This window comes from Gasterosteus aculeatus, chromosome 13 (genome assembly GCF_964276395.1).
Source record: "Gasterosteus aculeatus chromosome 13, fGasAcu3.hap1.1, whole genome shotgun sequence".
Taxonomy (NCBI): domain Eukaryota; kingdom Metazoa; phylum Chordata; class Actinopteri; order Perciformes; family Gasterosteidae; genus Gasterosteus; species Gasterosteus aculeatus.
The window spans coordinates 4772418-4799620 of record NC_135701.1 but is presented as its reverse complement, the minus strand read 5'-3'; the positions used below and the strand labels follow the sequence as shown (position 1 = coordinate 4799620).

At 46.1% G+C, this 27203-nt stretch overlaps 3 protein-coding genes and 2 long non-coding RNA genes across 5 annotated transcripts; all 5 read right to left on the bottom strand.

Annotated features, from left to right (window-relative positions):
• Positions 1 to 204: 204 nt before the first annotated feature.
• LOC120830617 (NMDA receptor synaptonuclear signaling and neuronal migration factor) lies at positions 205 to 4335 on the bottom strand. Its single transcript, XM_078087082.1, has 6 exons — positions 4195 to 4335; positions 3019 to 3108; positions 1957 to 2084; positions 1778 to 1861; positions 671 to 704; positions 205 to 382 (listed from the first exon to the last, which is right to left on the bottom strand). Exons 1-6 carry the CDS (start codon positions 4223 to 4225, stop codon positions 279 to 281), a joined length of 471 nt encoding a protein of 156 aa, XP_077943208.1. The 5' UTR covers positions 4226 to 4335; the 3' UTR covers positions 205 to 278.
• Positions 4336 to 5069: 734 nt separating this feature from the next.
• On the bottom strand, positions 5070 to 9120 carry LOC144386329 (uncharacterized). Its single transcript, XM_078087079.1, has 5 exons — positions 8738 to 9120; positions 8127 to 8218; positions 7592 to 7759; positions 6626 to 6730; positions 5070 to 6091 (listed from the first exon to the last, which is right to left on the bottom strand). The coding sequence occupies exons 1-5, from the start codon at positions 8769 to 8771 to the stop codon at positions 5849 to 5851; spliced, it is 642 nt and encodes a 213-aa protein (XP_077943205.1). The 5' UTR covers positions 8772 to 9120; the 3' UTR covers positions 5070 to 5848.
• Positions 9121 to 9693: 573 nt separating this feature from the next.
• On the bottom strand, positions 9694 to 14927 carry LOC120830990 (leukocyte surface antigen CD53). Its single transcript, XM_078087076.1, has 8 exons — positions 14890 to 14927; positions 14457 to 14794; positions 13169 to 13357; positions 12433 to 12507; positions 12131 to 12241; positions 11866 to 11973; positions 11605 to 11688; positions 9694 to 10633 (listed from the first exon to the last, which is right to left on the bottom strand). Exons 2-8 carry the CDS (start codon positions 14517 to 14519, stop codon positions 10565 to 10567), a joined length of 699 nt encoding a protein of 232 aa, XP_077943202.1. The 5' UTR covers positions 14520 to 14794; positions 14890 to 14927; the 3' UTR covers positions 9694 to 10564.
• Positions 14928 to 18994: 4067 nt separating this feature from the next.
• On the bottom strand, positions 18995 to 26831 carry LOC144386334 (uncharacterized). The gene is made up of 3 exons (XR_013452037.1): positions 26729 to 26831; positions 19791 to 19873; positions 18995 to 19156 (listed from the first exon to the last, which is right to left on the bottom strand). It is a non-coding gene; the product is annotated as an uncharacterized LOC144386334 (long non-coding RNA).
• On the bottom strand, positions 23509 to 24634 carry LOC144386332 (uncharacterized). Its single transcript, XR_013452035.1, has 3 exons — positions 24256 to 24634; positions 23921 to 24036; positions 23509 to 23826 (listed from the first exon to the last, which is right to left on the bottom strand). It is a non-coding gene; the product is annotated as an uncharacterized LOC144386332 (long non-coding RNA).
• Positions 26832 to 27203: the final 372 nt, after the last annotated feature.

Genomic DNA, 27203 nt, shown 5'->3' with positions numbered 1-27203 from the left:
TAGTATTGACTTTATATAAAGATGTGCAACGTTACAGTTCGCCAAAAAGTGAAGACGAAGCCTCTCTTATCGCCCCGTGGTAGCTGGTAGTTGTATATCTCATCAAGACAGCAGGAGATGTGTTACTTTAAGCTGCCAAATGCAAATATCTTTCGCTTAAATTGATTTTATTGATATCTTGAGAAGCTGGTATCAGTTTTTTGCTGAATTAATTAGTTAGAAATAAGTCTTCTGCCACATTGCAAGCAAACTCTAATGTAGAGCACAAGTCAATGATTTCACAATATTGCCCCGTCTCCCTTGTCACTCACCTGACAGAAAATGAGCATGTTCCAGATCTTACAGCCTTTCCTGTAGGCCGCCAGCTTCTTCTCGATCTCCTCTGGACGCAGAATGGGAGAGAAAGAGAGAGGGAGAAAGGTGTCACTTTTCCCACTCAGCTGTAATGGTGAGACACATAAATTGGCTTTCTCTTGAGACGTCCGCACACACACACACACACACACACACACACACACACACACACACACACACACACACAGTACAAAAACAGTGAGTCATCTCGGCCCTCCAGCAAGCTGAAACTTAGTCGGTCCTCATCTTTTCCACTTGGAGTCATTTTCACTTTAGAGCTAAAAATAAAATAAAATCACACAAATGTCACACTCACCGAGGATGTCGTCAAACGTGGCACGTTCATGGTCCTTTAAATGGAAGGTTGAGGCAGAATTAGTGTTTATTTTAAGCGATACCCTTCAAATCAATCAAATCAAATTAAATGACACCACTTTGGATAATTTACAGCCAGAGGTCAGATTGGATTTACACATTCAGATTTTTACTCATTCACAATTAAGTACGTGATCTTTTTGAATAAGTTGATTAACAAGGTATGCAAGTCAAAACCAACAATTATAGTACCCAGTATAGTACCAGACTCAGCTGACCTGGATATTGTTTAAAACATGTAATACTTTATATAATACTGTTCAATATGTATTTGTATTGTATTTGATCACAAACCAAAGTATTGGACAAATTGAAATGTTGACCTGCAATCGGCTCTAGATGAGCAGGTAGAGGATTATCAAATTTATTACAATTCATCCTGAGGGGAACATGAACGTACCAACCAGGGCGATCAAACTAGTATCTGTTGAAACTTCTTAAAAAGGGGGGTTATTCTTGGGATTCATCATCCAAGACATGTCATTACCATTTTAGCATGAAAGGTTTGAATAACTGCCAAGACAATTATTATAATAATATAATAATCCTATTATGGATTTGGCAAAGCTCAAGAGGATTTTGCATCTCAATTAAAATGTTACGTTCTGTGTTTCTCTTTCCTGGAGAGAAAATACCAGCAACAGACCGTCTTTAATTCCATCTGAGCAGACAAAGAACAAGGTGCCACTTAGGAGACCATTAAAGCCAACAAGTCGCATATATCTTTAGAGAGACACCCTCTCACGAGAGGGACTGAACAGTTCCTCACTAAGACGAAAATGAAACCTGCCAACTGCACTGAATGACTCCATCACTCGCTGGGCCAACGCAGATCTTTGCTTAAGATCTTCAATATGGCAAAACCACTTGCCGTGGGTAATGGTTGCAGTTGTCCATGGTTGCAGTAGTTTCAGCTTTTCAAATATCTTTAATTTCACCAAATGTATTCAAATAAAAACAGCCTGGTGCCGCATGGTTACTGATGTCAGAATATCATGTTGTATCTTAAGACTAAATGAATCAATACAGCCGAAGGGCTGCTACTCACATAAAGAATGGGGATGATGGAGGGGTCGTCCCTACGAATGATGTTAGGGACATATTCAGCCTTTGGAACCTTGGAGGAAACTAGCTGTGGAAAATAGGACACAGACGCAGAAAAACGTGACGGATGCATTTCGGTCGGCTTAGAAAACAAATTAGAAAATCGATTGTTGAGATGCGCACCATGATTTTAGGTGGGATGAAGTCCTCTGCTTCACAAGCGACCCTCTCCATCTCCCTCTCATCATCCCAGTCGGCATCCTCATCAGGCCCTTCATCTAGAGTCCCTGAGGAGCTCTGAAGCTCGCCACCTGGCACACACACACACACACACACACACAGGAACAAAGGGCGAGATGAAAGGATTACACACAAACAAGATTAGAGAGCAGCATGCTCCATTTTAAAAGAGCTGCACCTGTTATTTTTTAAACATTTTTTTGGCCCAGAGCGGGAGGAAGAGAGGAGGACGCTCTGCTGATGCATCCAGGCGACTACGGCACACACGGCAACAGGCGGATGGACAACCAGGTGGAAAGATGAGGTTGGATGGCGAAGCGATAAGAGTGGAGACATTCAGAAGAACTGTAGCCACACAATCACAGAATCAGCAACAGAGTGTGCGGCCGCGGTGGCATCGTCTTGTTTGGAACGATGGGAACTGACTGAGACGATGCGTTACTACTTACCCATTGCATTAGCATTTCATTTGACTTTATTTTATTACTTGTGCACTGCTGTCTTGTTGTCTATTGTCACACTGTCCACTGTCGCGCACCAACCGCCAAGACAAATTCCTTGTATGTTTGACATATTTTGGTAATAAAGGTTTCCTGATTCCTGATACGTGTCAGCCTTAATAAGAGCTGGTCAAATGCTGGAAAATGCCAAGGAGAGGCGCTTGGAACGGTACTTTGGTTCCTTCCTTAATTTCTTTTAGCGTATCCTATACCAAAGTAAAAGGGGACAATGGCGCCCCACAATTCTTTGTGTCAGCGACGTTTAAAGCGAAGCACCAATCGTACAGAGATTGTCGCTGCTGATTTTGTACAGGTGATGTGTACAGTTGCATTCTAAAGTTGCAGTTGTCTTTTCCTGAGTCCTTATGAACTCTGCACCACTTTTCCTTGACGTCTTTCCTTCGACGTCAAGGAGAAGTGGTTGATGAAAAGACAATCATTTCTGTATGTTGTGCGGCATTTTGTTGTTGGTGTGTGCGTGAGGGGTGGAGAGCGTGCCACTCACTGTCTCTGGAGTCATGCATTGAGTCGGGCTTGACGGGTGTCGGGTCACTCCACGAGCGGCTGAAGCTCTTGGCCCGGCGGTCGGCAAAGGCTGATGGAGTCGGTAGGAGGGGGAGGGTGGGGGGGCAAATGCGTCATTCTACAGCACACGCACACACACTCCAAACCCCAGAAATCACAGTTCCATCTAGTTGCCCCATTGTGTGTAGCAGCCCCTGCTAATGTTTGTATTGTGGTAATTCAATATTACTGTTATTAATAGTACTTGTATGGAGCTGATTTGGCAATAATGTTGCTGTTATTTAGAGGTGAACAGCAGGGGGTGTGGCCACATGGCGTCATCACTGGGTGTGGTTACAGGTGCCTCGGAATAAATACCTGACTTGTGACAAGTGCAAGTTGTGATTATTCACTCGATTTAGAAAATAAACTTTGGATAGATCGAGAGAACATTTGTGAGGTAAAATGTATCTCTGTAGATTCATGCTTGTTTTCATAGATTCATAACGGTTTCCATTGACCAAACAGTAACAAGTGAGGGATCTACGAGTTTTACAAAGTTTCCTCAATCCTTTGGTTGGGATGTCTTACCCTTTACCACCAAACATATGAGCCACTCAAATGCTTCAAAGGGTTCACTCAACGTTGTAAGTGTCACATACAAAAATCTGATGAATCTTGCTCAAAATGTTTTATTTTTTAAACTTCTGTTGATAAACATTTGATGGAAATATTACACAGCAAACACTTGACTCACATGACGGATCAGCTGTTTAGCTGTCAGTGTCTTTCTGGTTTTATATTGATATCTGCCATGCATTGTAAACAAATATGCACGGTCTCTTGCACCGTTGAAGTTTCCAGCACAGACTCAATGTCATCAAAACAACACAATTCATTAGTTAGTTAATTGTGGCAAGACTCAAGACATACACAACAACCAAACACTTCAGTAAAGACTGACCAAATCACCTTCAAGGGGGATTTTAAGGAATAAAGTTCAGCTGGTCTGATTCACAAACACACTCCGACGTGCACAGCACCGCTGCTCCATGCATGAAGCACAAATAAATCCCAAAGTTATCGCTCACACTGTTGAGCATGAATGTATGGAAATGCTCTGACATTAGCACACTGTACATACAGTACATGTACGCTGACTGACAGCAATACTTACTCTGGACCTTCATCCTGCGGCTGCCCACCATCCTGAGGTGCTTACGGAAATTTCTACCAAATTTAAGAAAGAGAAGACAAAGAAATCAAGAATGACAAACATAAGTCAAGACTTCTTATAATTTACTGTCCCAGATGAAAAGAACTGGTCCCAAAACCAGCTCAAAGTCTCTAGTACCAGATGCTAATGCATTAGCAGGCATTATGCTAAAACCTACCTCAAAGATCCTCTTGTAGTAAAAAGTATCTACCTATCTAAAATAACGCATTCATACTTTGTTTTTACTATACAAAACGAGCAATATTTCCAGCTACCTGGAAAAAAATAAGATGCAACTTGAGAAACAGATTAAATATTATTTTAAATGACCAGGCAGGTGGAATCATATATTTCATCCAGATGGGCTTGAATTTTATTGGTTCCCTTAAACCCAAAGACTAAAGACATGAAACAGTTTTATATCATTTCTTATTTCTAGTGTATGCAAAGCAGATTATTTGGGACCCGAGACAGGACCCTGAGGCACACCACAGGAAAGAGCAGCAGTTTTAGTGATGTGGGGACCAAGTGACACAGAAATAACTACAATCACAGAGAAAGTCTCCCCAGGCTTTTGCCTTTCTGTGAGGACGCTCTCATCTACAGTATCAAAGGCTGCTCTAAGATCCAACAGCACCAAAACACAACATTCACCCACATCAGAAGAAAGCATTACGTCTTTGGAGACTGAGACCAGCAGTTACCACGGAAGTCTTCTAGCGGAAACCAGGTTGGAGCTGATCTAAAATGTTTTGTGCAGTGAAGACAGGAGAGAGCTGCTTGGCAACAGCCCTCTCCTAAAGGTTGAGATAAGATGCAGCTTAGATATGTATACAGTAATCCCTCGTTTATCGCGGGGGTTACGTTCCGAAAATGACCCGCGATAAGTGAAATCCGCGAAATAGAAAACTTTTTTTTTTTTTACAATTAGCAACTATTACATGTATACAAATACAGTGACTCGCGTGTAGGCCGTTTCACTGCTCTTCAGACTGGGCCGCTGCATCCTGACTGCGCTCTGCAGTGTTCTCTTCTTCTGAAGCCCGCGGTGCAGGTGTGTTTGTTCGGGAGAAGAACATAGTGATAGGCAGCTGTTGTCGCTCTTTTTTCTTCTTTGCAAAAAGATCCTTGTACACCGACATGCCACCATCGATTACGTTGGAGAACTGTAATGAACGGCTCGGGAGTGAGTTTTTAGCGAATCAGAATGCAGAGCACAATGCACCAAAAAAAAAAAAAAATGCAATATGAAAATCCGCGAAATAGCGAATCCGCGATAAGTGAACCGCGAAGTGGCGAGGGATCACTGTATACCGGTTTAAAATCATCATCTTTTTATTTAAAGCTACCAGATAACCCTGACTCAGAGGAGAGGGGGATCTATGAACCAGTCGGCGTTATTTTTTCGGACTTACAACAGCTTTTATAATCACTAACACCCGCACATCGAGACTGCTGAGTCAAATCCAAGCCGGTGAGTGTGTGTCTGTGTGCAGCTATCGAACCCTCTCAAACCGGCTGTGACCTTTTTCCAACACACACACACACACACACGTTGTACTTCTTCAGGCCGCTAATTTCATAAGATACGGTCGATGGTGCTGAAAGGAGAGCTTCAACTTGTGCGGCCATTTTCAATCCAGGTTCCTTCATATATCAGGATAAAGGCAATGCAGACTCCCGTCACAGCCGCTGTGGGGGGCTTGCGCTGGGCGTGGTGGTGGGGCGGTCTCACCTGTGAGCTCTCCAAAGCTGCTGCTTCTGCCTGGAGCTGTCTGCTTAGTCTCTCCCCCTCTGCCCGTCCGGTGCTGACGGCGTGCTCTTTGCGGCCGCGCGCCTGCTCCATCTCACGGACCTCCTGACCACATTACAGACCACAAGCATCGGCTCAATGACGCGGTGGTGGTTTACATTAGATTCATCCAATACGTGCGTCTTCCTTACAGCTTCTCTGGTTTCCTGACCAAAGGCTATTGTGTAATGTTTCATCTACTTTTGTAACTGAAAACACATTAAGAAATGTGTCAAATATGTCAAGTTGTACTTGATAAATGGGCTGGCTAGTTACTTCCTGTTAGAAACAAGACTGCACACTGCTACAGGTGTCCTGGATCAACTGGAGTAGCTGCAGTAAATAAAGACAGATAGTTATTGAGGCTCTTTAGCTGATGAGCCTGAGCTCAACAAGGCTGCACTGCAAAGTGTGATTAGACGTATCGCTGACATGTCTGCAGACATCGAGAGCGTGGTTTCAGTTATCGGTGTACTTTCATGACATTATGTAATCCCCTTTGAGTGTAAATAGAAAAAAGTATCTCCATATTGATAAGCTACTATCGGTGAAGTCCTTTGACTACCGCCTGCTTTCAGCGTATCCAACAGCAGAGCTCACCTGCTGCAGGTGGTCATGGATGTGCTGGTAGGTCTTTTGGAGTTCCTTCGCCCCGGTGACCTTCATTCTCATCTTGTCAATGTTGTTCTCCAGCTGCCGTTTGCGCTGATATTAAGTAAATGAAGGGAAAAGGCCGTAGTGTGTTATCAACAATATGACGGGACAACTTGAAATGTAAGGCCGGGCAAGGCAAGTGTATTTGTAGAGAACATTTCAGGCCATTCTAAGCGTTTCACATTAAACGGTTAAAACCATAGAAATGAATAGAAAGGGGAAATTTAAAAACAATTAAGAAAATGGATTGAAACATAAAACAAGTTAAACAAAAAGCTTAAAATAGCTTTATGTAACTAAATACATCTAGCGTGAGCTGGACGTCCAGCTTGGTGAGACGTGCGTCGCATATTTAGTTGATAGTACATTTTTACAAAAATAGTCAAGCAAATTGGAACATGTCGGTGGGGGCGAACACCAAATGATTGAATGTGTATTTAAAACTTGTCTCCGCAGGGGAAGTACCATCCGGTACAGAGCGGGGCGACGATGCAGCAGCACATCTGGAGTGGATGCTCCAGATACAAAAATGGACACTGCATTTAGAGGAAGTATTCAAATCAATATGTGTTTGCTGGGGGGGGCATACATGTTTCCACGGTACCGCGGCCTTCAGCTCCATCCAGTTGTTTTTATGCGCCGTCGTTTAAACTGGCATTCAGTGCATTGGTACCATTGATAAGTACACTGGTAACTGGTGAGTGACTCTGGCGCTGCATTAAATGTACATGAACTCAACGTCTCCCTCATTCCAGGCATATTGCAGCCAAACGTGTGACGCTGGCAGCACCGGTGTCCTTAGAGGGAGCGCGGGTCTGTCATCATGCCCCGACTTAGCACACACACTCAAGGGGGCAAGTTGTGTGCGTCACTGCTTCTATGTTGAGATGCGTGTTCACATGCGCTCTTCACCTGCTCGCATGAGTCTTCACCGTTGTAACCAGGTGGCCTGACGCTTTTGTCCCTCAGCGTCTTCCGCAGCCGCTTCACCGCGGCCTCCTTTTCAGTCACGGCGAACCGTAGTCGGTTCTGCTCTCTGATCAGACGTTGATTTCTAGCCTCCGCTTGTTTGATTTTTTTCTGAATGACATAAGGATAAAACAATAATTGAGAATCAAAAACGTTTTTCCCACTGCTCATTTAGGGAGTCGGGGTCTTGTCCTGGTTGAGGAGTGTGAGGTCAGCAAGCGCCAACCAGGCAAACGGGTCTGATAAGGATGAGAATTAGAGACACAATGTTTTTCCTGATGTTTGGTCAGTTGTTCTCCTGCCTTTGCAAACGCAGCGCGGATACTTGTGATCTGACAAATAAATCTACCAGGACGAGAGAAGTTGTTTGGCTGAATTCTTGCAGTTTTGATCACGTTTTTTCATAATGCATCAAATATGAGCTCAACGTGTCGCTTTTTAAAAAGGTTTGTTTTCGAATGGGGAGTTGTTGCAGTACCTTCAGTTGACTGTCAGACCATTTCCTCGCAGGTTGGTGGAAGTCGTCCCTGACCGGACCTGCAGCTCCGTCCTTCGCCTCAGACACTTTCTCTGGAAATGTAGACGGTGCTTTGTTCAAGATGGATCATCTCGAATCGCCACTAATGGCCAACTAAATGCCATTAGTGTATAATTCACATTAACAGTATTTAACTGAGAGGTTACGGTTTAGTGTAATACCACCAAATCAGCTGGAGTCATTACATTTGTATTAATTGTTTTACTGGACAGTTGGCTAACGTTACAAACTGCCCGATTGAGGAAGCAGTGACGTTATGTTTGGTTAGCGTTAGCTAACGTTACAAACTGCCGAAGCAGTGACGTTGTTTAGCGTTAGCTAACGTTAGCTAATCTGTAATGCAGCTAACCGTTAACTACCGTAATATGAATTATTATTTAACCAATGATGGACTTGTTGCTAATGTTTTGTCACAGGTTAACCAACTTGGTTAACCGAACTAACGTTATAGACATGACTTGAAAGACATTTTAAGTGGGGAAAAAGAAGAGACGCGCGCTTATTCACCGCAGTCTTAACACCTGTGTTAACTGGATTAACTTTTTAAATACCCGAGGCTTTGCTTTGAAGACTTGGATCGTTCATCTTTGTAGTGCCGGGGAACTTATTGTCCAGACGTCGTCTTAAAAAAACAGTCTAAATATCTCAGCCAGCCGTCACCTTCTGGCCGAAGGGAACTCAATTCAAATGTAACAGTGTTTCAGTTGCTAACGTTGTTTCCCTCTTGGTTCCCGTTTCTACGCGTGTCATGCTTTTCAATTCCGGCAACTGGTTAATCATAACTGAAAACTACGGACCGTTAACCATCACAACTTGTTTTGAATCAACGGCTCCCTGACTGTTGGACAGAAGCAGGAGTCTATTGGTCGCGTGAGCATGAAGGAGGAACAACGAGCGGCGCGATGGCGACACCTGCTGGCCGCCTTCGGCCTCTGCTGCGGACCCACGTGTCTCACAATGTGCGACGTACTTTACACACGGCACGCAAATTACATCCACTTTACAAACATATGTATATGTAAACTTTGTATTTGGAGGACGGGAAAATAGTTGCCAAATGACATTAAATAAAGGTATAATGAATGCAATAAAAAGGTAACAAAACAAATAAACCACTCCAAGAAATTTGATAATCAAACGCAACATACATATTTAAAGTGTCATACATTTGGCTCTATATATTTGTGGATGGTAATGAGGTAGGAAACGCTTATTAAAAAAGGCAGAGCTCGGCTGTGTGGGGATCGAGATTTATATTGCACTCAGACCAGTTGATTTATAACAGAGGTAAACAAACCTTACCTTTCACAACGTACCTTTAATGTTCCAGCAATTTACTTGTAAATGTTTAAGGTTGATTTATTACTAATGTTAAGCACAGACTTGCACAACAAAAAGCAGTTGTAGTTCCTTAATATGCAACTCTGTGACAAAACAGTTTTTATTTTATTTGCATCATGAGGAATATTATCAGAAGCACCAAGGAAACTCAGACGATACAGTGGTATTTTTACGATAAAAAACTTTACTGACTTAATCACGTTTCACTCTCAACTCGATACAGAACATGGGCTGTAATACAGACTGATACACAGATAAGTAAATGTCTAAACTTCGCTCATAGCTCATTGGCTATTGCTGTGTTATTACAAATTATGAAAATCTGTTGACTAATGTTTCCATTTTAAAAAGAAATAAAAATTACATAATATATACCAGTTAAGCTACCTCACACATTAACATCTTACCAAGTGGTTTGTGATTTTAATTCCTAAAACAGCAATGGCAAGGATTATTATTGTGGCTTCCTCGCACAGCAGGAAGCGGCCGATATTTCAGAAGAATCAGAATCACCCGAAAAACGAAGCAATTAATTTTAAAAATGCTGTTACAAGCACATTTTTTTAGGTTTATTTTAAATACTGGTCATCCAAGCCTGGATTTAGAGACCAAAGTCTGAACAAAGAATTAAGACATTGGATAAGTGGAACCAGATGGGTCTGGAACCGCAGGCATATTATTAACCGAATATCTTGAAATCAAAAAACTATTTTAAAAAAATGGAGGAAAATATTGAAAACTCAATGAATAAGGTTAAAAAGTCTTACGGTCCGACACCAGTTTGTCTTTCAAAGTTGAACGAACTGGGAAGGGCAGGTGCCACAAAGTAGTTCACGTCATCTATAGTCATGGGGAAACAGACCTCCGGGGGGCTTTGAGGAATCATGTCATCCATCTTATTCACATCACAGGACAAAGTCAATAGTGATGATGGGCGGCTGTCAAAGAAGGACCGTTTCTTTTTGGGGCGGAATAATAAACAGGTGACACGGGGAGCAGCATCGTGCCAACATACAGGAGGTCGGATTCAATTGGCTTCACTTGTAACCCAAACCCTGTCGACTGAGGAGGCAAAAGAGGGGGACGGTGATGGACAGACAGATAAACTGAAAAGAAAGAAAACAGGTATAAAAAACATAGTTAAACATGAAAACGCTGCTTGTCAGAGCCACAGAACATGTGAAGAAATACAAATTCAAATGTGACATCTCAGAGCTCTTATCAGTGTTAGAATGGAAACAAAAGGAGAAAGCACTGTGTCATGTCACAGGGTAATCTCAGCTGCAGCTATACAGAGAACATTTGCGTATTCATTTTGGTTTTACGCGCCACAACGTCACTCTGCCGCCGCTCTAATCCACGTCCTATTGATGTGACCCGTGTGTGCACGTAGACACCAGCTGGCGCACGTAGTGGAGCACAGAGCAGCTAAACGGATATTTCCCTCAGGTAACAACTTGTCGTCAGGAATTAGTACTATTTCTTCTTAAATCAACTGTGAAATACACTAAAATTAAGTATCTATCATCCAATTTGTTTCTCATCTCTTTCATATTTTTTGGTGTGGACCTCTGGGCCTTTTCCTGCAGATCACCACCTCTCTACTGAATTGACCTCTTTGTCCCCTAAAGGTCACATGACTGGGAGGGGAGCCGTCTGTCAGTGTGTGTCACAGTGAACTTATCATTTTAGTTTTGGCTCCAATTATTACTACTGGGTCGAAAAGGACCGGAACAACACAATGGTCATAATTTCAACCAGAGCATTTTATAATTTAGTGAAAAAAATGTTTTTGTTTTATTTTGTTGGAAAACAGATCCCTTACAAAGTCAAAAGGCCTTGATGCATGAAAAAAATAATTGATCAGGTTCTTTTATGCATTTAAAACCCCAAACGGGTCGGTGCCGACCCTAACAAGGCTCACAATTTAGCTATATATCCCTTTTCTTTATATTTGTATGTAGTAGGGACCCACGCAACATGTTTCATACTTGATGTGAAACAGAACTATAGGTTTTAGTTAGCTGAGCTGTTGAATTCTCCCTTCTCAGACTGAGGGAAATAAGATGGATCGTACCTGCAGGATGAACATGGCGGCGACGCCGGCGCCTGTGCTGCGATAGTTTCCTGAAAACCAGTCCCTCAGTTTCACCAGACAACCCTGAAAGACAAAGCGTCTGCGGTGATCCTTCACAGCAGGAAATGAAACACGCAGAGTAGGAAAGCGTCCGGGACAGAAGGAACGGGACGGAGGCTGGCGTTGTTAAATCACAGACACTGCACACTACGGAGAAGCACGGAAACGGGTGTTTGGTGCAGCGATGGTCGTGGAGGTGACCTCTTCCCAGTAGGTGCGCGTGAAGAGGTCACAGGGGTCCTTCCTACAACAGGAGATGGGCACGTCCCCTTTCCAGTCTGCCACACCGTGGACTCCACAGCACCTGAACTGTACCAGAAAAACACCCAACAGCCTTTCAGAATAAGCCCCTCTCTGCCACTCCAAAGGATTTCAACTGAAGCAGTGAACATTTGGTTGAGGTGCAGACTTTCACCGTTAAATCCACCAATATAACAGAAACGCCACAGTTTAGGACCCAGTTTACCAGGTGCTGGACGGCATCGAAGTCTTCTTTGAGGGTGGTGTTGATCTCTGAGCCCGACTCTCTGTAGATCTCCAGGCTCCGCGTCAGGTCTTCTTCAAAGTACGTGTGGATCTGCAGGGACAGACGAGGCGTTATCCGCAGTGCGCCGCTGCCCGATGGACATGAAAAGACATCGCCGCAGTACGTGCTGGACGAGAGGACAGCGGTAAGGTGTCCCACGACCAGCCCAAAGCAGTTTGAGGGGGAAAATATTCGCCAACAGTGTAACACAACTCCCTGGGAAAGTGTCGAAAGGCTCTTACCTCTCTGCTGTAGACCAGGAAGACACAGGCCATGGCCAACTCCACCAGCATCAGGATGAACAACAGGACGAAGAACTGCAGTCGGGGAGAATCACGTTCAAGCGCGAGTGACTTTGGAGTGAGAGTTGCAACCGGTTATCAGTATCAGGTCAGTATCGGTCAGGCGAGTCTGTGTCGCCTCGTGATGTCATTCATCAGCTCTTTTAGGCCGTAACGTGCTGAGGCGTCTCTGTAGTAGTCTCTGGTTTTATTGGAGCCAGAAGTGACCCCCCCCCCCCCAAAAACAACACTGAAAGGGTCACAGGCCAAACGCTGCGTCCATCACAGTAAGCCCGCCCTAAAGCTTTATGGTCTATTTGACTATAAACGGACCATTGTTTACTAAATGAACGTCATGCTGTTATCAAGAAGCTGTTTACAATGTAAGTAAAATTTGAAGTGGGGTCATTTTCCCATCACACCTCTTTCTACAACCACGGCAGCTTTTAGGACACTTGCTCGTTGGGCAGGAGGTTGCGTCCCAACAGCAAATTTATAATTCACATGGCAACAGTGAAACGGGTCTCGTAGTTTACAGGCTACATTCCTTTCTAGAGTCCCACGTGTCATTTGATCAGAGCTTATCGGTATCGGCGCAGGCGGGAAAAAAACGAAACCCGATCACCGGGTCGTCGGCGAGTACGACGTGCACGTGGGTTAATGTTAACAGACGGACCGAACCGACGCGAACACTCACGTTGACGAGCATGCAGCGGTTCTCCTTCATGGCCCCCATCACTCCCAGGTAACACACGCAGCAAATGATGGTGCCGGTGGCCACCACGGTGTTGGCGGGAAAGATGGGCCAGAAGGTGGTGATGAGGGAGGAGAACTTGGAGTTGATCATCTGGAACTCGCCCAAGGCCACCGTGAAGGCGGCGCACAGCTGCAACGTGCACAGAGCGGAGAACTGGTTATTATATGCAGATGTGAAGCAGGCACGTGCACAGGTAGACCCCCGGTGGGGCTCAAGCACCTGCCCCTTTGCCCTGGATGAGAAAAGTGCCCCATGTTTCCCTCATTCATCCATATTTCAGAATAAAAAAATACTCTCTCTGGCATCAATTCCCCCCAAATGTGTTTTGATATCTGACGGGGCATTTATTTCTCGTGAGAATTTCGCCCCAGCATGATGATGATGATGATGATCCTCTTCCTCTTAGTGCTCGCACAGTGCTGAGCGGCAAACGGCTGCAGCATCGGAGAAACAAGGGATGACGTTGTTTGGTGATAAATGAACCACGTCATTAGCGCCGCTGAAAACATTACGTCACAACTGGCCTGACGTTTGCTAAAAAAATAAACAAATAAACGAAATGTCGAAGCCTCGTCGAGCCGTTTACGGACGTTTGTCATATTTAACGGAGAGGGAGAGATACAGGCAGGCAGAGAATAGACAAGTTCACTAGTTTAGTTTGATTTAATTCAATTATTGAAAGTATTAAGTTGAGCTACATGACAGTCTGGTGACGTATATTGTTCTATATTATTAGTGTAATGCTGCTTATGCTTCAACTGTCAGAAAACAGTCAAATAAATGTGTGTGTGTGTTGTCTTGATAGAGATTAGGTAAGTCACTCTTACTTATTTATCTCAATTACACAATTTGCAGCATAATGCCAAGAAATGCGAGTCTGTAAAGCGGAAGGACAGGGGAAATCCTACTGTGTTCTTCATTCATTTATTTTATTATTAGTATTTTTAATTTCATGAATCATTTTGCCCGTTTGTTTTGGTTCGAGCACCTGCCCCCCCACAAAATGTCAGTGCACGTGCCTGATGTGAGGGGAGGTTGGGACAGCGCGGCAGTGAGACGTTCACATCCGCTTCTTCTCATTCAAGCATCACTGCATCAAAGTCACACAAGGATCCAATAGACTAAAACCCATAATAATAGAAGATACATTTCATTCAATGTCCCTGTTACATTAAAGAAGGCTGCTGTTTCGTTGTGAAGTCTGCATGTCCTACGCGTCGGTACTTACCCAGCACAGGAAGTTGAGACTTATCACCAGAGTTTTCAGGTGCTTCACACAGGAGCGCTTCATCCTTCCTGACCGTCCCCCTCAGAGAAGAAAACCCTAACAAGACGATCCGCAACGGCGCACAAGTCGGGGTGCGTTACGGCTCCACGTTACAGCTGCATGCCGGAGGACGTGCTTGGAGGGAACGCTGTCCTGCTGCAGTCGACGGGTGTTTACAGAACACCAGTGTTTGATGTGGCAACACCGGGCCGTCATCGGGTGACCTGTTCACGCTCCACTTCATCATTCTTATCGCCCCGCTCTTATCTCCGTGGTTAACCATTTGTTGCAGGTTCGCACTGTACACGTGAGACCGGGTTTCGTTAAAAGACGGTTGGGGATGTGCGGACGCATCGTGTAGCTGCTCATCCATCACAGTGAAAGTGTCTCTTACCCTGAAGTGTACACTTGATCCAGATCGCACCACAGAAGACACGCTGACAGAGAAAGGAGTCCGGGAGAAAAAGACAGATAATTTGAAATAAATGTAGTTATTGGGAAAATGTTCAACATTTAACTAAAGAACTTGTAGCTTTTGCTTTGACCAACAATTAGATTAAACATCTAATAATAATTATGATGCCTTCATAAAAAACAGGCTTGGAAAGAGACAAAGAATGCACATTAAATACAACTGAAACCAAATTAGAATATTCTGAGGAAAAGAAAAGAAACCGACAAGCTCTTGATCAGAACATAAGCTCTTTACTCACATTTTTTTCAGGAAAGTGGTTTTGATCAGAATTGTTAAATTGGCTCTACATTAAATAATGAACTACATGACAGATGGGAGGATCATGGACTCCATCAAAGCGCTCGACACAGTAGAGAGAAGAAAGCGGTTTGACTTGGTACAGAAAACCTCCCCAGTAGTTTACACTCACACGGATATTCCACCTGTGTGCACGGCCTTTATGGAGGTCAGTGGAGCGCCGTTTGGGCGACGCCCACCTAGCCGATGACCCGAGTCCGTCTAACAATGGATGCATCCGGCGCTGCCTGCTGGTGCCGGTTGCATCAGTGTTGCGTTGACGTGACGTCCCGTTCTTCTGCACGGCTACATGCCGCTGATGGTCGACAGAGCTAAAAGGTCACATGACCACAAAGGAGCGAGGTTTTTCCCCATCAAGTTCAGTACAACAAAAACAAAAAATGCTGCTTTAACTTATCACAGCGGAGACTCCAGAGAGTAAACAAACCAAACCACTTCCTCTTTGTGGCGCGACCGGACGCGGAGGAGGAGCTCGGACCTGGGAGTCCACTCTGGTTCTGTCTCGGTCCGTTAGGGCGGATCTTTGTGCTTTCAGACGATGAGCGCGAACAAAATAAATCACATTAGAGCAGCTTTGTCTCATCTACCTCTTGCAGACACATGCAAAGACACACAGGCACACACACACACACAGGCACACACACACACACACAGGCACACACACAGGCACACACACACACACACAGGCACACACACACACACAGGCACACACACAGGCACACACACACAACTGGTTGTGTTCTCGTGGCTTCGGGCTTCCGACCCGCGAGGTCGTGCGTTGGATTGTTGGGCTCAGTGATGCTACGGCAGTCTTTGCAATTGCTGTGATGGATGCTGATTAAGAAAAACATCGTAAAAGACTAAAATAAAAACAATGTACGTAGAAGCGGCCTCTCTCTCTCCCTCTCTCTCTCTCTCTCTCTCTCTCTCTCTCTCTCTCTCTCTCTCTCTCTCTCTCTCTCTCTCTCTCTCTCTCTCTCTCTCTCTCTCTCTCTCTCTCTCTCTCTGAGTGACGGAGCGTGGAGCTGAGAGCGATACCGTTTTTCCGTGTGGGTATTTCCACTAGTTAATGTGGGAACGTAGGTAGTTTGTGTGGACTTGGTTTTTAGAGGTCTGTGTTTGTGCAGTGCGCGTTTTTTGCGGCTGATCGGCTCGCGCTGGTCGGCGTGCTAAACGCCGCCATGGATCTGACCCGACTGACGCGGAAGCACGGCGTTAAAATTCCGGTTTCCCGTGCTCGGTGGAGGACTGCAGCCTGGCCGTGGGGGAGATGGTCGGTCACGGCAGCGTAAAGTCCGCCGCCCGCATGAACAACGCGGTGGTGATGTTCATGGACAGCGTGGACAAAGCCAACATGGTGGTGGAGAAGGGGATCGTGGTGAACGAGACGTTCGTGCCCGTCCTGCCTCTCGCCACACCAGCGACCCGAGTCACGGTCTCTAACGTTCCCCCGTTCATCAGGGACGAGATGTTGACCAGAGAATTGTCGAGACACGGGATGGTCGTGTCTCCCATTAATAAGGTGTCCTCGGGTCTCAAATCCCCTGAACGCTCTACATCAGGGGTCTCAAACTCAAGTCAGGTACGGGCCAGATGCAGCCCACCTCGACCGAACGCGGGCCAGACCATTCCGGCCGACGGGGGGATGACACTGACGGTCCGACCGGCGAACGGAACGGTCGGCGCTGGGGTGGAGGTTGTAAGTGGCTGCTAACAGCGAGGTTGCTACAATATAGAACTCGCGGGCCGCACTAACATTACACTTTCATATGAAGGCGAGGGCCACAAAATATCGTCCCGAGGGCCGCAATTGGCCCGCGGGCCGCGAGTTTGAGACCCCTGCTCTACATGATCCTCAACAAAAAAAACGAGGATCTGAACGTGGTGTTCAAATTAAGAGTGGATGGGTTTGACTATGTGGTGTTTGTCAACTCTGACAGCACGAAATGTTACCGGTGTGGCAGAGAGGGACATCTGAGCAGGACATGTCCAGAGAAGACCTCTACTGGTCACAGCCAAGGTGGGAAGGAAAGACAAGAGGGGACAGTTGGGGTCCAACAGGGAGGTGAAACGGGGACAGGTCAAGTCCAGAAGAGTGCAGTGAGTGAGGGGGGGGAATGCAGGGTCCAGCTGGTGGAGAGAGGGACTAATGGGGTAAATGAAGACACGGGTGGCGCCCAGCAGGTGGGGCAGGCGAGTGACGGAGCGAATGAAGGGGTGAGTGGGGCCCAACAGGTGGGGCAGGCAGGTGACAGAGCGAATGAAGGGGTGAGTGGGGCCCAGCAGGTGGGGCAGGCGGGTGACGGAGCGAATGAAGGGGTGAGTGGGGCCCAGCAGGTGGGGCAGGCGGGTGACGGAGCGAATGAAGGGGTGAGTGGGGCCCAGCAGGTGGGGCAGGCGGGTGACGGAGCGAATGAAGGGGTGAGTGGGGCCCAGCAGGTGGGGCAGGCGGGTGACGGAGCGAATGAAGGGGTGAGTGGGGCCCAGCAGGTGGGGCAGGCGAGTGACGGAGTGAATGAAGGGGTGAGTGGGGCCCAGCAGGTGGGGCAGGCGAGTGACGGAGCGAATGAAGGGGTGAGTGGGGCCCAGCAGGTGGGGCAGGCGAGTGACGGAGTGAATGAAGGGGTGAGTGGGGCCCAGCAGGTGGGGCAGGCGAGTGACGGAGCGAATGAAGGGGTGAGTGGGGCCCAGCAGGTGGGGCAGGCGAGTGACGGAGTGAATGAGAAAGCAGACGAGGTCCAGCTTGCGGGTCAAGGGGGCGTAGGGATGGAAGAAGGGGCGAGTGGGGTCCAGCAGGTGGGTCAAGGGGGTGAAGGGAGGCAAGAGGAGCCGGGAACGGGTTTGGGGACCTACATTGAAGGGACCCTGTCCACGGACAGCGACATGGACATGGAGGGAGAAGAAGAGGCGCTAAAAGTCTCCCGCCTGAAGAGAAAGACGGAGAGCAGAGGGGGCTCTCAGGCCAAGAAGGGGTCAGGGAACAGAGAGGCAGAGGGAGGGGGGGCAGCAGGAGCGGAGTCTTCTGTGGACAGCGTCTCCTCTGGCGGGACGGCCACCAATTGCTACAGCGTGGGGAGGGTGAAACTCTTCCTGAAGACCACAAAGAACATGAAGGGGATTAAGCTGGAGGACTACTTTCCGGATATGGAGAAATTCGGTCGTACTGCTCGGGAGGGTGCGAGCAAACGAGGCAGTTCCCGATACACGCAGCAGGAGGTCTTCCGGCTGCGAAAGATTGTCCAGAAGATCAAGAATGGCAACGAGAGGGCTGCTGGGGACTGAGTGGGGTACCGGCGGAGGTGAGGAGCCAGTGACCAGATGGACTACCAGTTCATCGGCGGAGTGGGCGGTGTGCGTTGATGCTGCAGAGGAGCCTGGTGTGGACTGGCTGATAGGAGATCGTGGCGTTCTTCTGTGTATTGATTGGACCTTAATGTCATCAGGCAATATTCTTGTTTGTGTTTGTTTTTTATAAGAAAATAAAGGTTTATCAAAATCAATCTCTCTCTCTCTCTCTCTCTCTCTCTCTCTCTCTCTCTTTGCCCGTACAGCTTCATAGTTCTCTGCCTTAATGCTACATCTCATTCCCCCGACTTAGCCATCAGAATCAAACAGAAGAACTGTTGATGTATTAAATTTCATCGGCATTTTGATGTGGTTCTTTCACTGGAATGGATCTGTGTAGAAGCCTCTTATCTGGCAATATTACAACCGTTTCAAAACTTACCGTGAGTCGGCTTTTGGAGTATCTGAGGAGGAGAAAGGTGTCGTGGAGGGCGTTGCGTGCCGTGGCCGTGCATCCCCTGAGCTCGGTGGGCCGCCCGTCGTAGTCGTGGTCGTAAGACAGAGTCCCATTCCCCAGCATCAACGACACGTACGGGAACGTTCTCTGTGACGGGAGACGGGGGGAGGTGAGGGGGGGCGCGGCAGCAGCAACAGTACAGACGCGCCACAAGAACACGAAGCGCATGCACGCGATGAGGCGTCACGTGGTGAGACGGGGAAGAGATGGAGGTAATGAGAGGAACGTTTCGTAACGAAGTTCCAGGCTGGGTCTTCTGCACATTTCGAGGGGGCGTGGGGGGGTGGTTGCAAAGAGAAAAACACGCTTTTGATATAATTTTTGTATAAAAAAGCACCAGCGACAAGCTGGTCGTGCGGAGGAAGCACAGTAGGGCCGAGATCCTCCTTGTGGCAGTGGCAAGTGGGTGGCAACTTTGTGGCAGGCAGCGGCAATCGCCAGTAAATCAGTCGGCGTCACAACGGCACGCTGGGTGGGAGGAGCCAATTTTTCCCAGAAACAACTGTTATTTGTACGACAGGTCAGCTGCTGTAAATATTTTATTTTATTTAATTTTATTGGAGACACGTGAGCCCCCGTCTTCTTATTACAGAGGCTAATTTTAGGTTTGGACCGGCGGGTTCCGTGTAGGGGGTGGGGCTCTCAAGTTTGATGCCACCCACTTGCCACTGCCACAAAGAGGATCTCGCTGTCACTCAGGAAGCAACCGGCCGTCACTCACGTCGAGGTTCTTTTCGACGTTGGGGTACGCGTCCACGAATACGCCGAGTCCGGTGAACTGGTTCATGCTGCCGAACACGGCGCCTGTGGAGACAAACACAAGGATCATTCAGGCCTTTTCACAGTGTGTGTTTAAGGGGGGGGGGGGGGGGGATGCTTCTTGGCATTGTTCAGTCGGGTTCAAGGCAAGCCTCTGATTGGAGGACGACCGTGCTCCCCTGAGGGACAAATAGAATCTCATCTGAGGGACAAATAGAATTAAATTAAAGTAAAATCTACTAATAGATTTTAAAAAACGACTAACCATCGAGAGGAAAGGGGAGAAAGTATAAACAGGGTTAGGGTTAGGGTTAGGGGGGTTTACGTTATATGGTGAATAGGGTTAGAAGAAGTGAAGTTAACCCAGGAGCACCAGAGGCCTGAAACTACAAAATAAAAGTCGTGAACCCAAAACGTGGCTGTTCCGGTGAGGTTGAAGTATCACAGTTGGATTCCATTTAGTGTGCCTCCTAAGTGTTGGAGTTGTCCATGTTAGAAGAAACCTCTCCTGAGTCAGATGATTCCATATTGCTTTCAAAATCGCTGAGATATTAATGACATTCGTCTGAATCACACGCAGGGCAGACGACCATCAGCTCAATGGCAGCTTGTGTATAAGAGCTTCTGTGAGCGTAGTCAGCCAGGTGACTCATGGTGACAAAAGAATGTTCCAAGGCTTGCTGAGGTGTTATTCGCATCTCAGCCTCTGGATTGAGCAACATTTGAAAGAGATTTAAAAATGCCCTTGTGTCTTCAACTTCAACCTCGTCAATTGCATTTGAATATACGTTTACTGCGTCAGCCAAATTTCCGATTTGGTCGAATTCCCCCTCTAACAATAGCAGCTGGTCATCATACTCTTCTGGTGTCTTCAGTCTCCATTGTGAATTGCGAGTGCAGCGTTTCCTCTTGAAATACTGGTGAGTGTATTTTCCAGCATCTAGCAGGTGGTCTTGTGGCTGACCGAGCAGACAGCAAATAGTTTTCATTACGTCGTATGTTGATATTCCTAAGAAGATGTTCTGGCATAAAAACAGACGTGCCAAGAGACATCCCAGTGACCACATGTCAATGGCTTCAGATATGGGGAGGCCCAAGGACACTTCTGGTGCTCGGTATGCACAAGGTTGTACAATCATTCCTTCCCATACTTCGGAGGCTGTCATGGCCAAACCAAAGTCAATTAATTTCACTCTGAAGGGCTGATCTTGGTGGTTGACGAGCATAACGTTGTCAAGTTTCAGGTCTGTGTAAAGGAGGCTGATACCCTTCAGGGCGTTGAGTGCTACAAGTAGCTGACGAGTTATAGGACGGATTTCATTAAGAGTCAATCGTTCCTCTCTCTGTAACATTAAATCCCAAAGACTCCTGTCTAAACACTCAAAAGCGATGCAAGACATGTCATCGTCTATGAAACTGTCCATGAATCTCACCAAGTTGTTTCTCTCTGGGTCAAGGTTCCTGAGCTTTTGCAGCATTTTTACTTCCTTGGCATAATTATCTACGTATTTGAGGATCTTTATGGCCGTATTCTCATTTGTATTCATATTGACACACTTCGCTACTTTGCCAAAACATCCTTCTCCAATAAACTCCAATACTTTGTATCGTACAGACTTGTTGCAGAGTATGAAAAGCTCTTTTTTCTGCAATGGTTTCGGTGAGGTTGGAGTTTCATAGTCAGATTCCATGCAGGATGATTCCTCACTGCTGGAGTTGTCCATGTTTGAGAGAACCTCTCCTGAGTCAGATGATTCCGTGTAGCTTTCAAAATCGCTGAGATATTCATGACATTCGTCTGAATCACACGCAGGGCAGACGACCATCAGCTCAATGGCAGCTTGTGTATAAGAGCTTCTGTGAGCGTAGTCAGCCAGGTGACTCATGGTGACAAAAGAATGTTCCAAGGCTTGCTGAGGTGTTATTCGCATCTCAGCATCTGGATTGAGCAACATTTGAAGGAGATTTAAAAATGCCCATGTGTCTTCAACTTCAACCTCGTCAATTGCATTTGAATATACGTTTACTGCGTCAGCCAAATTTCCGATTTGGTCGAATTCCCCCTCTAACAATAGCAGCTGGTCATCATACTCTTCTGGTGTCTTCAGTCTCCATCGTGAATTGCGCGTGCAGCGTTTCCTCTTGAAATACTGGTGAGTGTATTTTCCAGCATCTAGCAGGTGGTCTTGTGGCTGACCGAGCAGACAGCAAATAGTTTTCATTACGTCGTACGATGAATCTCCATTGAAGATGTTCTGGCATAAAAACAGACGTGCCAAGAGACATCCCAGTGACCACATGTCAATGGCTTCAGATATGGGGAGGCCCAAGGACACTTCTGGTGCTCGGTATGCACAAGGTTGTACAATCATTCCTTCCCATACTTCGGAGGCTGTCATGGCCAAACCAAAGTCAATTAATTTCACTCTGAAGGGCTGATCTTGGTGGTTGACGAGCATAACGTTGTCAAGTTTCAGGTCTGTGTAAAGGAGGCCGATACCCTTCAGGGCGTTGAGTGCTACAAGTAGCTGACGAGTTATAGGACGGATTTCATTAAGAGTCAATCGTTCCTCTCTCTGTAACATTAAATCCCAAAGACTCCTGTCTAAACACTCAAAAGCGATGCAAGACATGTCATCGTCTATGAAACTGTCCATGAATCTCACCAAGTTGTTTCTCTCTGGGTCAAGGTTCCTGAGCTTTTGCAGCATTTTTACTTCCTTGGCATAATTATCTACGTATTTGAGGATCTTTATGGCCGTATTCTCATTTGTATTCATATTGACACACTTGGCTACTTTGCCAAAACATCCTTCTCCAATAAACTCCAATACTTTGTATCGTACAGACTTGTTGCAGAGTATGAAAAGCTCTTTTTTCTGCAATGGTTTCGGTGAGGTTGGAGTTTCATAGTCAGATTCCATGCAGGATGATTCCTCAGTCCTGGTGTTGTCCATATTTGTGAAAACCTCACCTGACTTTGTGCAGATGAGTCATTGTACTGGGGGTAAAACGTTTTTTCAAAATTAGACAGATGCTCACAACTTCAGCTCTCAGGAGCTCTGCAGTGGCCCCTTCTGTTATGCTCTGAGTTATGGAATGCCTCCTATTTCTAAAGAAGACAGATGAGATCACATGACAGGCATGTAACCATAGCAACCAATTTACGTCATCAAATGGTTTCTATGGTTACATTCCTGTAAAATACGTCATCATTTTCTCCAGTGTCTTGCGTTTGTCTGTGCCACAAATTGTCGGAAATGAACCATGACGTAGGCGGAGAGCCGGCGGAGGTGCGAATGGCCCGAATTAGCATATGAATGCAGCGAAACCGCGGGTGGCCGAGCCGAGCGGGCTTGAATATCCTTACTCCTTATTGGATGAAACCACAACCCACTAACAAATAAAATCACTCGTGATTGGCAGCAAAACCACACCTGGGCAGACCAGGCTTGAGTTTACTTGTTCATGATTGGATGAAACCACAACTTTCAATCACTCGTGATTGGTTGGCAGATCTGTCGCTGTTGGTCACCCGCCTTATTTTATTTATATATATATTATATCATATTATGCTGTATATTCATTTCATTGTTATCCTATGTAGGCTACTACACTATTATTAGGATACCAACCAGGACATCAATGAATTTATAGAGAAAATGAACATTTGACACATGTTTATGCAAAGAGAGCTTTATTAACAACACACAAACAACAACTACATACAAAGTGAGGATCTGCCCACACTTGGGTAACGGCGGTTTAAAAACTACAGCTCAGTAAGCTGTCCGTTTGCCTCCTCGGGGTCGTTGACCGTCACTGGCGCCGTGTTTTCCGAGGCAGGTCTGTTGTGCAGGCGGCTCGTGTGCGTGTGGCGACCGTACGATCCACCCGAGACGCCGCCAACAACGCCGTCCCCTCCGCCCGACGCGAGCTCCACGGTGGCGGATTTCCACCTCGTCATCAGCCAGCTCACTTTGTCTCGATTCCAGCAGCTGTAAAAACAACAACGAATCAGTACTGTGCGATGCGTACGGACACAACCCATCGATCAATGCACCTGAAACAAGTCAGCAAATAAACTCTGACCCGCTTTCTTCTCGCTCGACTCCGCGCTGAATCCTTCGCAGCTTCCTTCGCAATGAGTGTTTTCCGCCTGAACCTGAAGCTCCTGCGTCCCGTCTCACAATACGTCTCACAGGCGGCTGGAAAACAATTAAATGTGTGGTATGAATACAAAAAAAACCAAACGCAAGTCGCAGTAACATTTAACAAGGAAGGAGAAACAGTGTCACTTACACACAAAGAAAACGCACTTTAATAAAGCGGGTTCTGCTCACTTGTAAGGCTACTAGGCTACTCTTAGCTTAGCTTGAGGCTACGCTACTCTTAGCTTAGCTTGCAGTCATCGAGCGTATTCTTACCGCTATCGTGGGATCGTGCGCCCGTCTCCTCTCCTTTGAGTCGGTTCCTCTCCTCCATGGACACAAACCCGCAGAGTCCCGAACGCTCCAGTGGAGCGAACCGCTCGTTGATATCGGCGGTTTGTTGTTGGAGTTGACGAGACGATCCACTGAGAGCTTTCAGCTGCTTCTTCTGTCTGTCTGCGGACCGGCCGAAAGTTGGTGACCGCGGAGAGGAGTTGAAGGCGAGTTGAACGCGAGACGTCGTCCCGCCATTATTCACGAAGCAGCAAAAACCAAACAAAGGAACTGGAGATACAGTTCTTCTGAATGTAGTAACACGCTCGTCTTGCAAGTACTGCTGTCTGAGTCGTGCCTATGACCTCACACGTGATTGGACGAGGAGTCTAAGGGTCCTCCAATCACATACGAGGTTATTGTTATACGGAAGGACCAGTATTTTAGGAAGACAAATGGTTGGGACTTTGAAACAGCTGATATGCTTCATGTAAAGCAGTGTTTTGGTGTCAGCAGAACGACTTTCCCTAGAAACTGTACAGTGGTGCCTCTTCTCCATTCCACCAGAACTCCTGAGTCTGACAGACATGCAATGTTGACAATGTATCATCACATGTACCCTTGTGTCACTGAGGTGGAATGTTTTGCCGTGACTTGTAAACGGGTAACATATATGAATGTAACTTACTCAGTCGATAGATGCAGAGCAGAAAGGTCAGCATGTGTTCACGCTAAGTGGTGTGGAAACACAACAGTTTTGAGGAACCCGTCCTTCTAGCAGAACTACGACCAGCCATTATAAAGCAGTTTATAGTTGTTAATGTTGTGTCAAAGGGTACGGCATTTAAACATGTTCTTGCACAAGTTTCCTGGCTTCATCTCCACCCGGACAGACATTTTTATGGAAAGCCAATAGAAGTTTGGGGCTTGCAGGGAACAGACACGTCATACAGCATCATTTCTGCCAGTTGAGCGCATTGCTAGAAGATGTGTGGTTAATACATCCTCTGTGCATTTAAGTAAGACCAAAGCAAAGGTCACTGTAGTCCTGCCACTATGCACTGTAGTTGAGCTCTAGCAGACTGTGATCTCTGCAGACCCCTCATGCTGATTCAAATGTTGTTTGCATGGAATGCTCATTTTACCTTGATTAAAACTCCTTTTTTAAAGAAGTGTTTTTGTGTATCTTTTTTACATAACATTTGCCTTTGCTAATGGCGTACACAGTAATCTAGCATATTTTAATTAAATAAATCAATTCAAGCTCAAATGTAAGAGTCTATAATCAGGCTACTGAGCCTGATCTATTTGTACCAGACATTTTCTTACCTTTAAAAAAAATGTCACCTGGGCTAAAACCCCCTCTGCGACCCTGATTTGCATTTGTATAGCTCACAGCATTTTCATTTACATGTCAAAGCCTCCCCTAGAATTAGGAGGAGGGGGGTCATGGGGGCACAAGGGAGGCCCACGTCAATTTATGACAATTTAACAGCCGCAAACCTGAAATTCCACGACAATTTACAGTGCCGCATACTGCCGAAAATCCCACTTTTCATGCAGTGGCAAGATCAAAGAGTGATGACACTATGTCGGATGTCATCAAATTGTTTCTATGGTTACATTCCTGCAAAATAAATGCTTTATTTTCTCCACTGTATCACACACACAAAACTATACTTGAATATCAGGAATCAACAAAAATATCCCAGACCGCTATGCTATGAACACAATTTACTTATCTATTTTTTGAAAAATATTGTGCGTCGACGCAGAAGCCTGCGCCAGCCTTAAGTTATGCATCTTTAAATTTGGGCGCTTTTGTACCGCTGACAAAAGAAGCTCAACCCTTTGGCCGTGCCGAGTGCAGCGGTACATGTGCTTACAGAAGACGCTGCGTGAGGCGCTATGAATATTTCAGTGTGTGTGGGCAGGTTACCTGTATGGGAGTGCGGCTACATAAAGTGAGAGCGCATTAGCGTCTGAGCGCGCGGGGGGCAGGTGGGGGGGCGTTGTTGTGGCAGGGTCAAGTGTGTTGTTAAACGTGTGAGTGTGTCATAGTGGCGAGGATGAGTGGGTTTGGCTTAATTGGGTTGGTGTCAAGGGATCTGTTCTCCCTGTCATTCCAAAGTGGTGTGTGTGTGTGTGTGTGTGTGTGTGTGTGTGTGTGTGTGTATGTGTATGTGTGAGCCCTCAAAGGGCGCGGTGAAGGCATCTCTACACACTCCACAAACTTTCTTTACATTATTTTATCTTTCGCATGCACAAACAAGCGCTCCCTCGGTTCTTTTTATCTATAATACCTATTTGCAAAGGATCTTATCTGCATGGTTCTATACAGAGCATATACCTTTGTGTGTGTCTGTGTGTGTGCATAGCTCAGATGTTGTGCTTCATGTAGACATTTCAAGTGAACTCTTGCACTAACTACAGGAGGGTGAGAGTCTCTGTTTGTTCCCACAAAAAGGACCACTACCTTTTCCCCATTGGCGCTGCCCAGCACGTAGCAGCCCATGATGTGAATGAGGTTGGGCTTTGGGTTCAGCTTGCTCATCAGCCTGCCGAGCCGCCGCCAGAACCTGAGCGCAGGGGAGAGAAGGACACGAGGGGGGAAAGGAGGACAAAAGGACAGGTTGGTAGGAGGGTTAAGGGTCGGAACGGAACGATTCGACGACAGTAAGCGGACAAAGGTCGCACTTCTTGACACATTTTGGCATATTGTTATTGCAATTATTTAAATGTATAATCCAAGCGTGAAAGGGTGAAACTGAAGATGGAGATATAAAAAAAACAACTCAAAATAGTTTGAGCCCTTTTGATAAGAGACCAACATGAGAAATGTCAGTAAATGTGGATAGGTGCTCTTTAATATTCACTCCAGCGAGGATTCAGAATGCTTCAGATGCTCAAACACAGTCAGAGAAGAGAAAACATATATAGTTTATAGGGAT

What these genes read in the sequence shown, in the direction of transcription:
- LOC144386329 (XM_078087079.1), bottom strand. Translation starts at nt 8,771, where the DNA reads ATGAACGATCCAAGTCTTCAAAGCAAAGCCTCGG. An exon ending in GTGAAGACTCATGCGAGCAG is followed by an intron (nt 6,731 to 7,591) that starts GTGAAGAGCGCA and finishes ACTTAATATCAG; the next exon opens with CGCAAACGGCAGCTGGAGAA. An exon ending in TCCATGACCACCTGCAGCAG is followed by an intron (nt 6,092 to 6,625) that starts GTGAGCTCTGCT and finishes TAATGTGGTCAG; the next exon opens with GAGGTCCGTGAGATGGAGCA.
- LOC120830617 (XM_078087082.1), bottom strand. Translation starts at nt 4,225, where the DNA reads ATGGTGGGCAGCCGCAGGATGAAGGTCCAGA. An exon ending in CCATCATCCCCATTCTTTAT is followed by an intron (nt 705 to 1,777) that starts GTGAGTAGCAGC and finishes TTCCATTTAAAG; the next exon opens with GACCATGAACGTGCCACGTT. An exon ending in CACGTTTGACGACATCCTCG is followed by an intron (nt 383 to 670) that starts GTGAGTGTGACA and finishes TTCTGCGTCCAG; the next exon opens with AGGAGATCGAGAAGAAGCTG.
- LOC120830990 (XM_078087076.1), bottom strand. Translation starts at nt 14,519, where the DNA reads ATGAAGCGCTCCTGTGTGAAGCACCTGAAAACTCTGGTGATAAGTCTC. An exon ending in TCGATGCCGTCCAGCACCTG is followed by an intron (nt 11,974 to 12,130) that starts GTAAACTGGGTC and finishes TTTCTGGTACAG; the next exon opens with TTCAGGTGCTGTGGAGTCCA. An exon ending in CCGCCATGTTCATCCTGCAG is followed by an intron (nt 10,634 to 11,604) that starts GTACGATCCATC and finishes CTTTCTTTTCAG; the next exon opens with TTTATCTGTCTGTCCATCAC.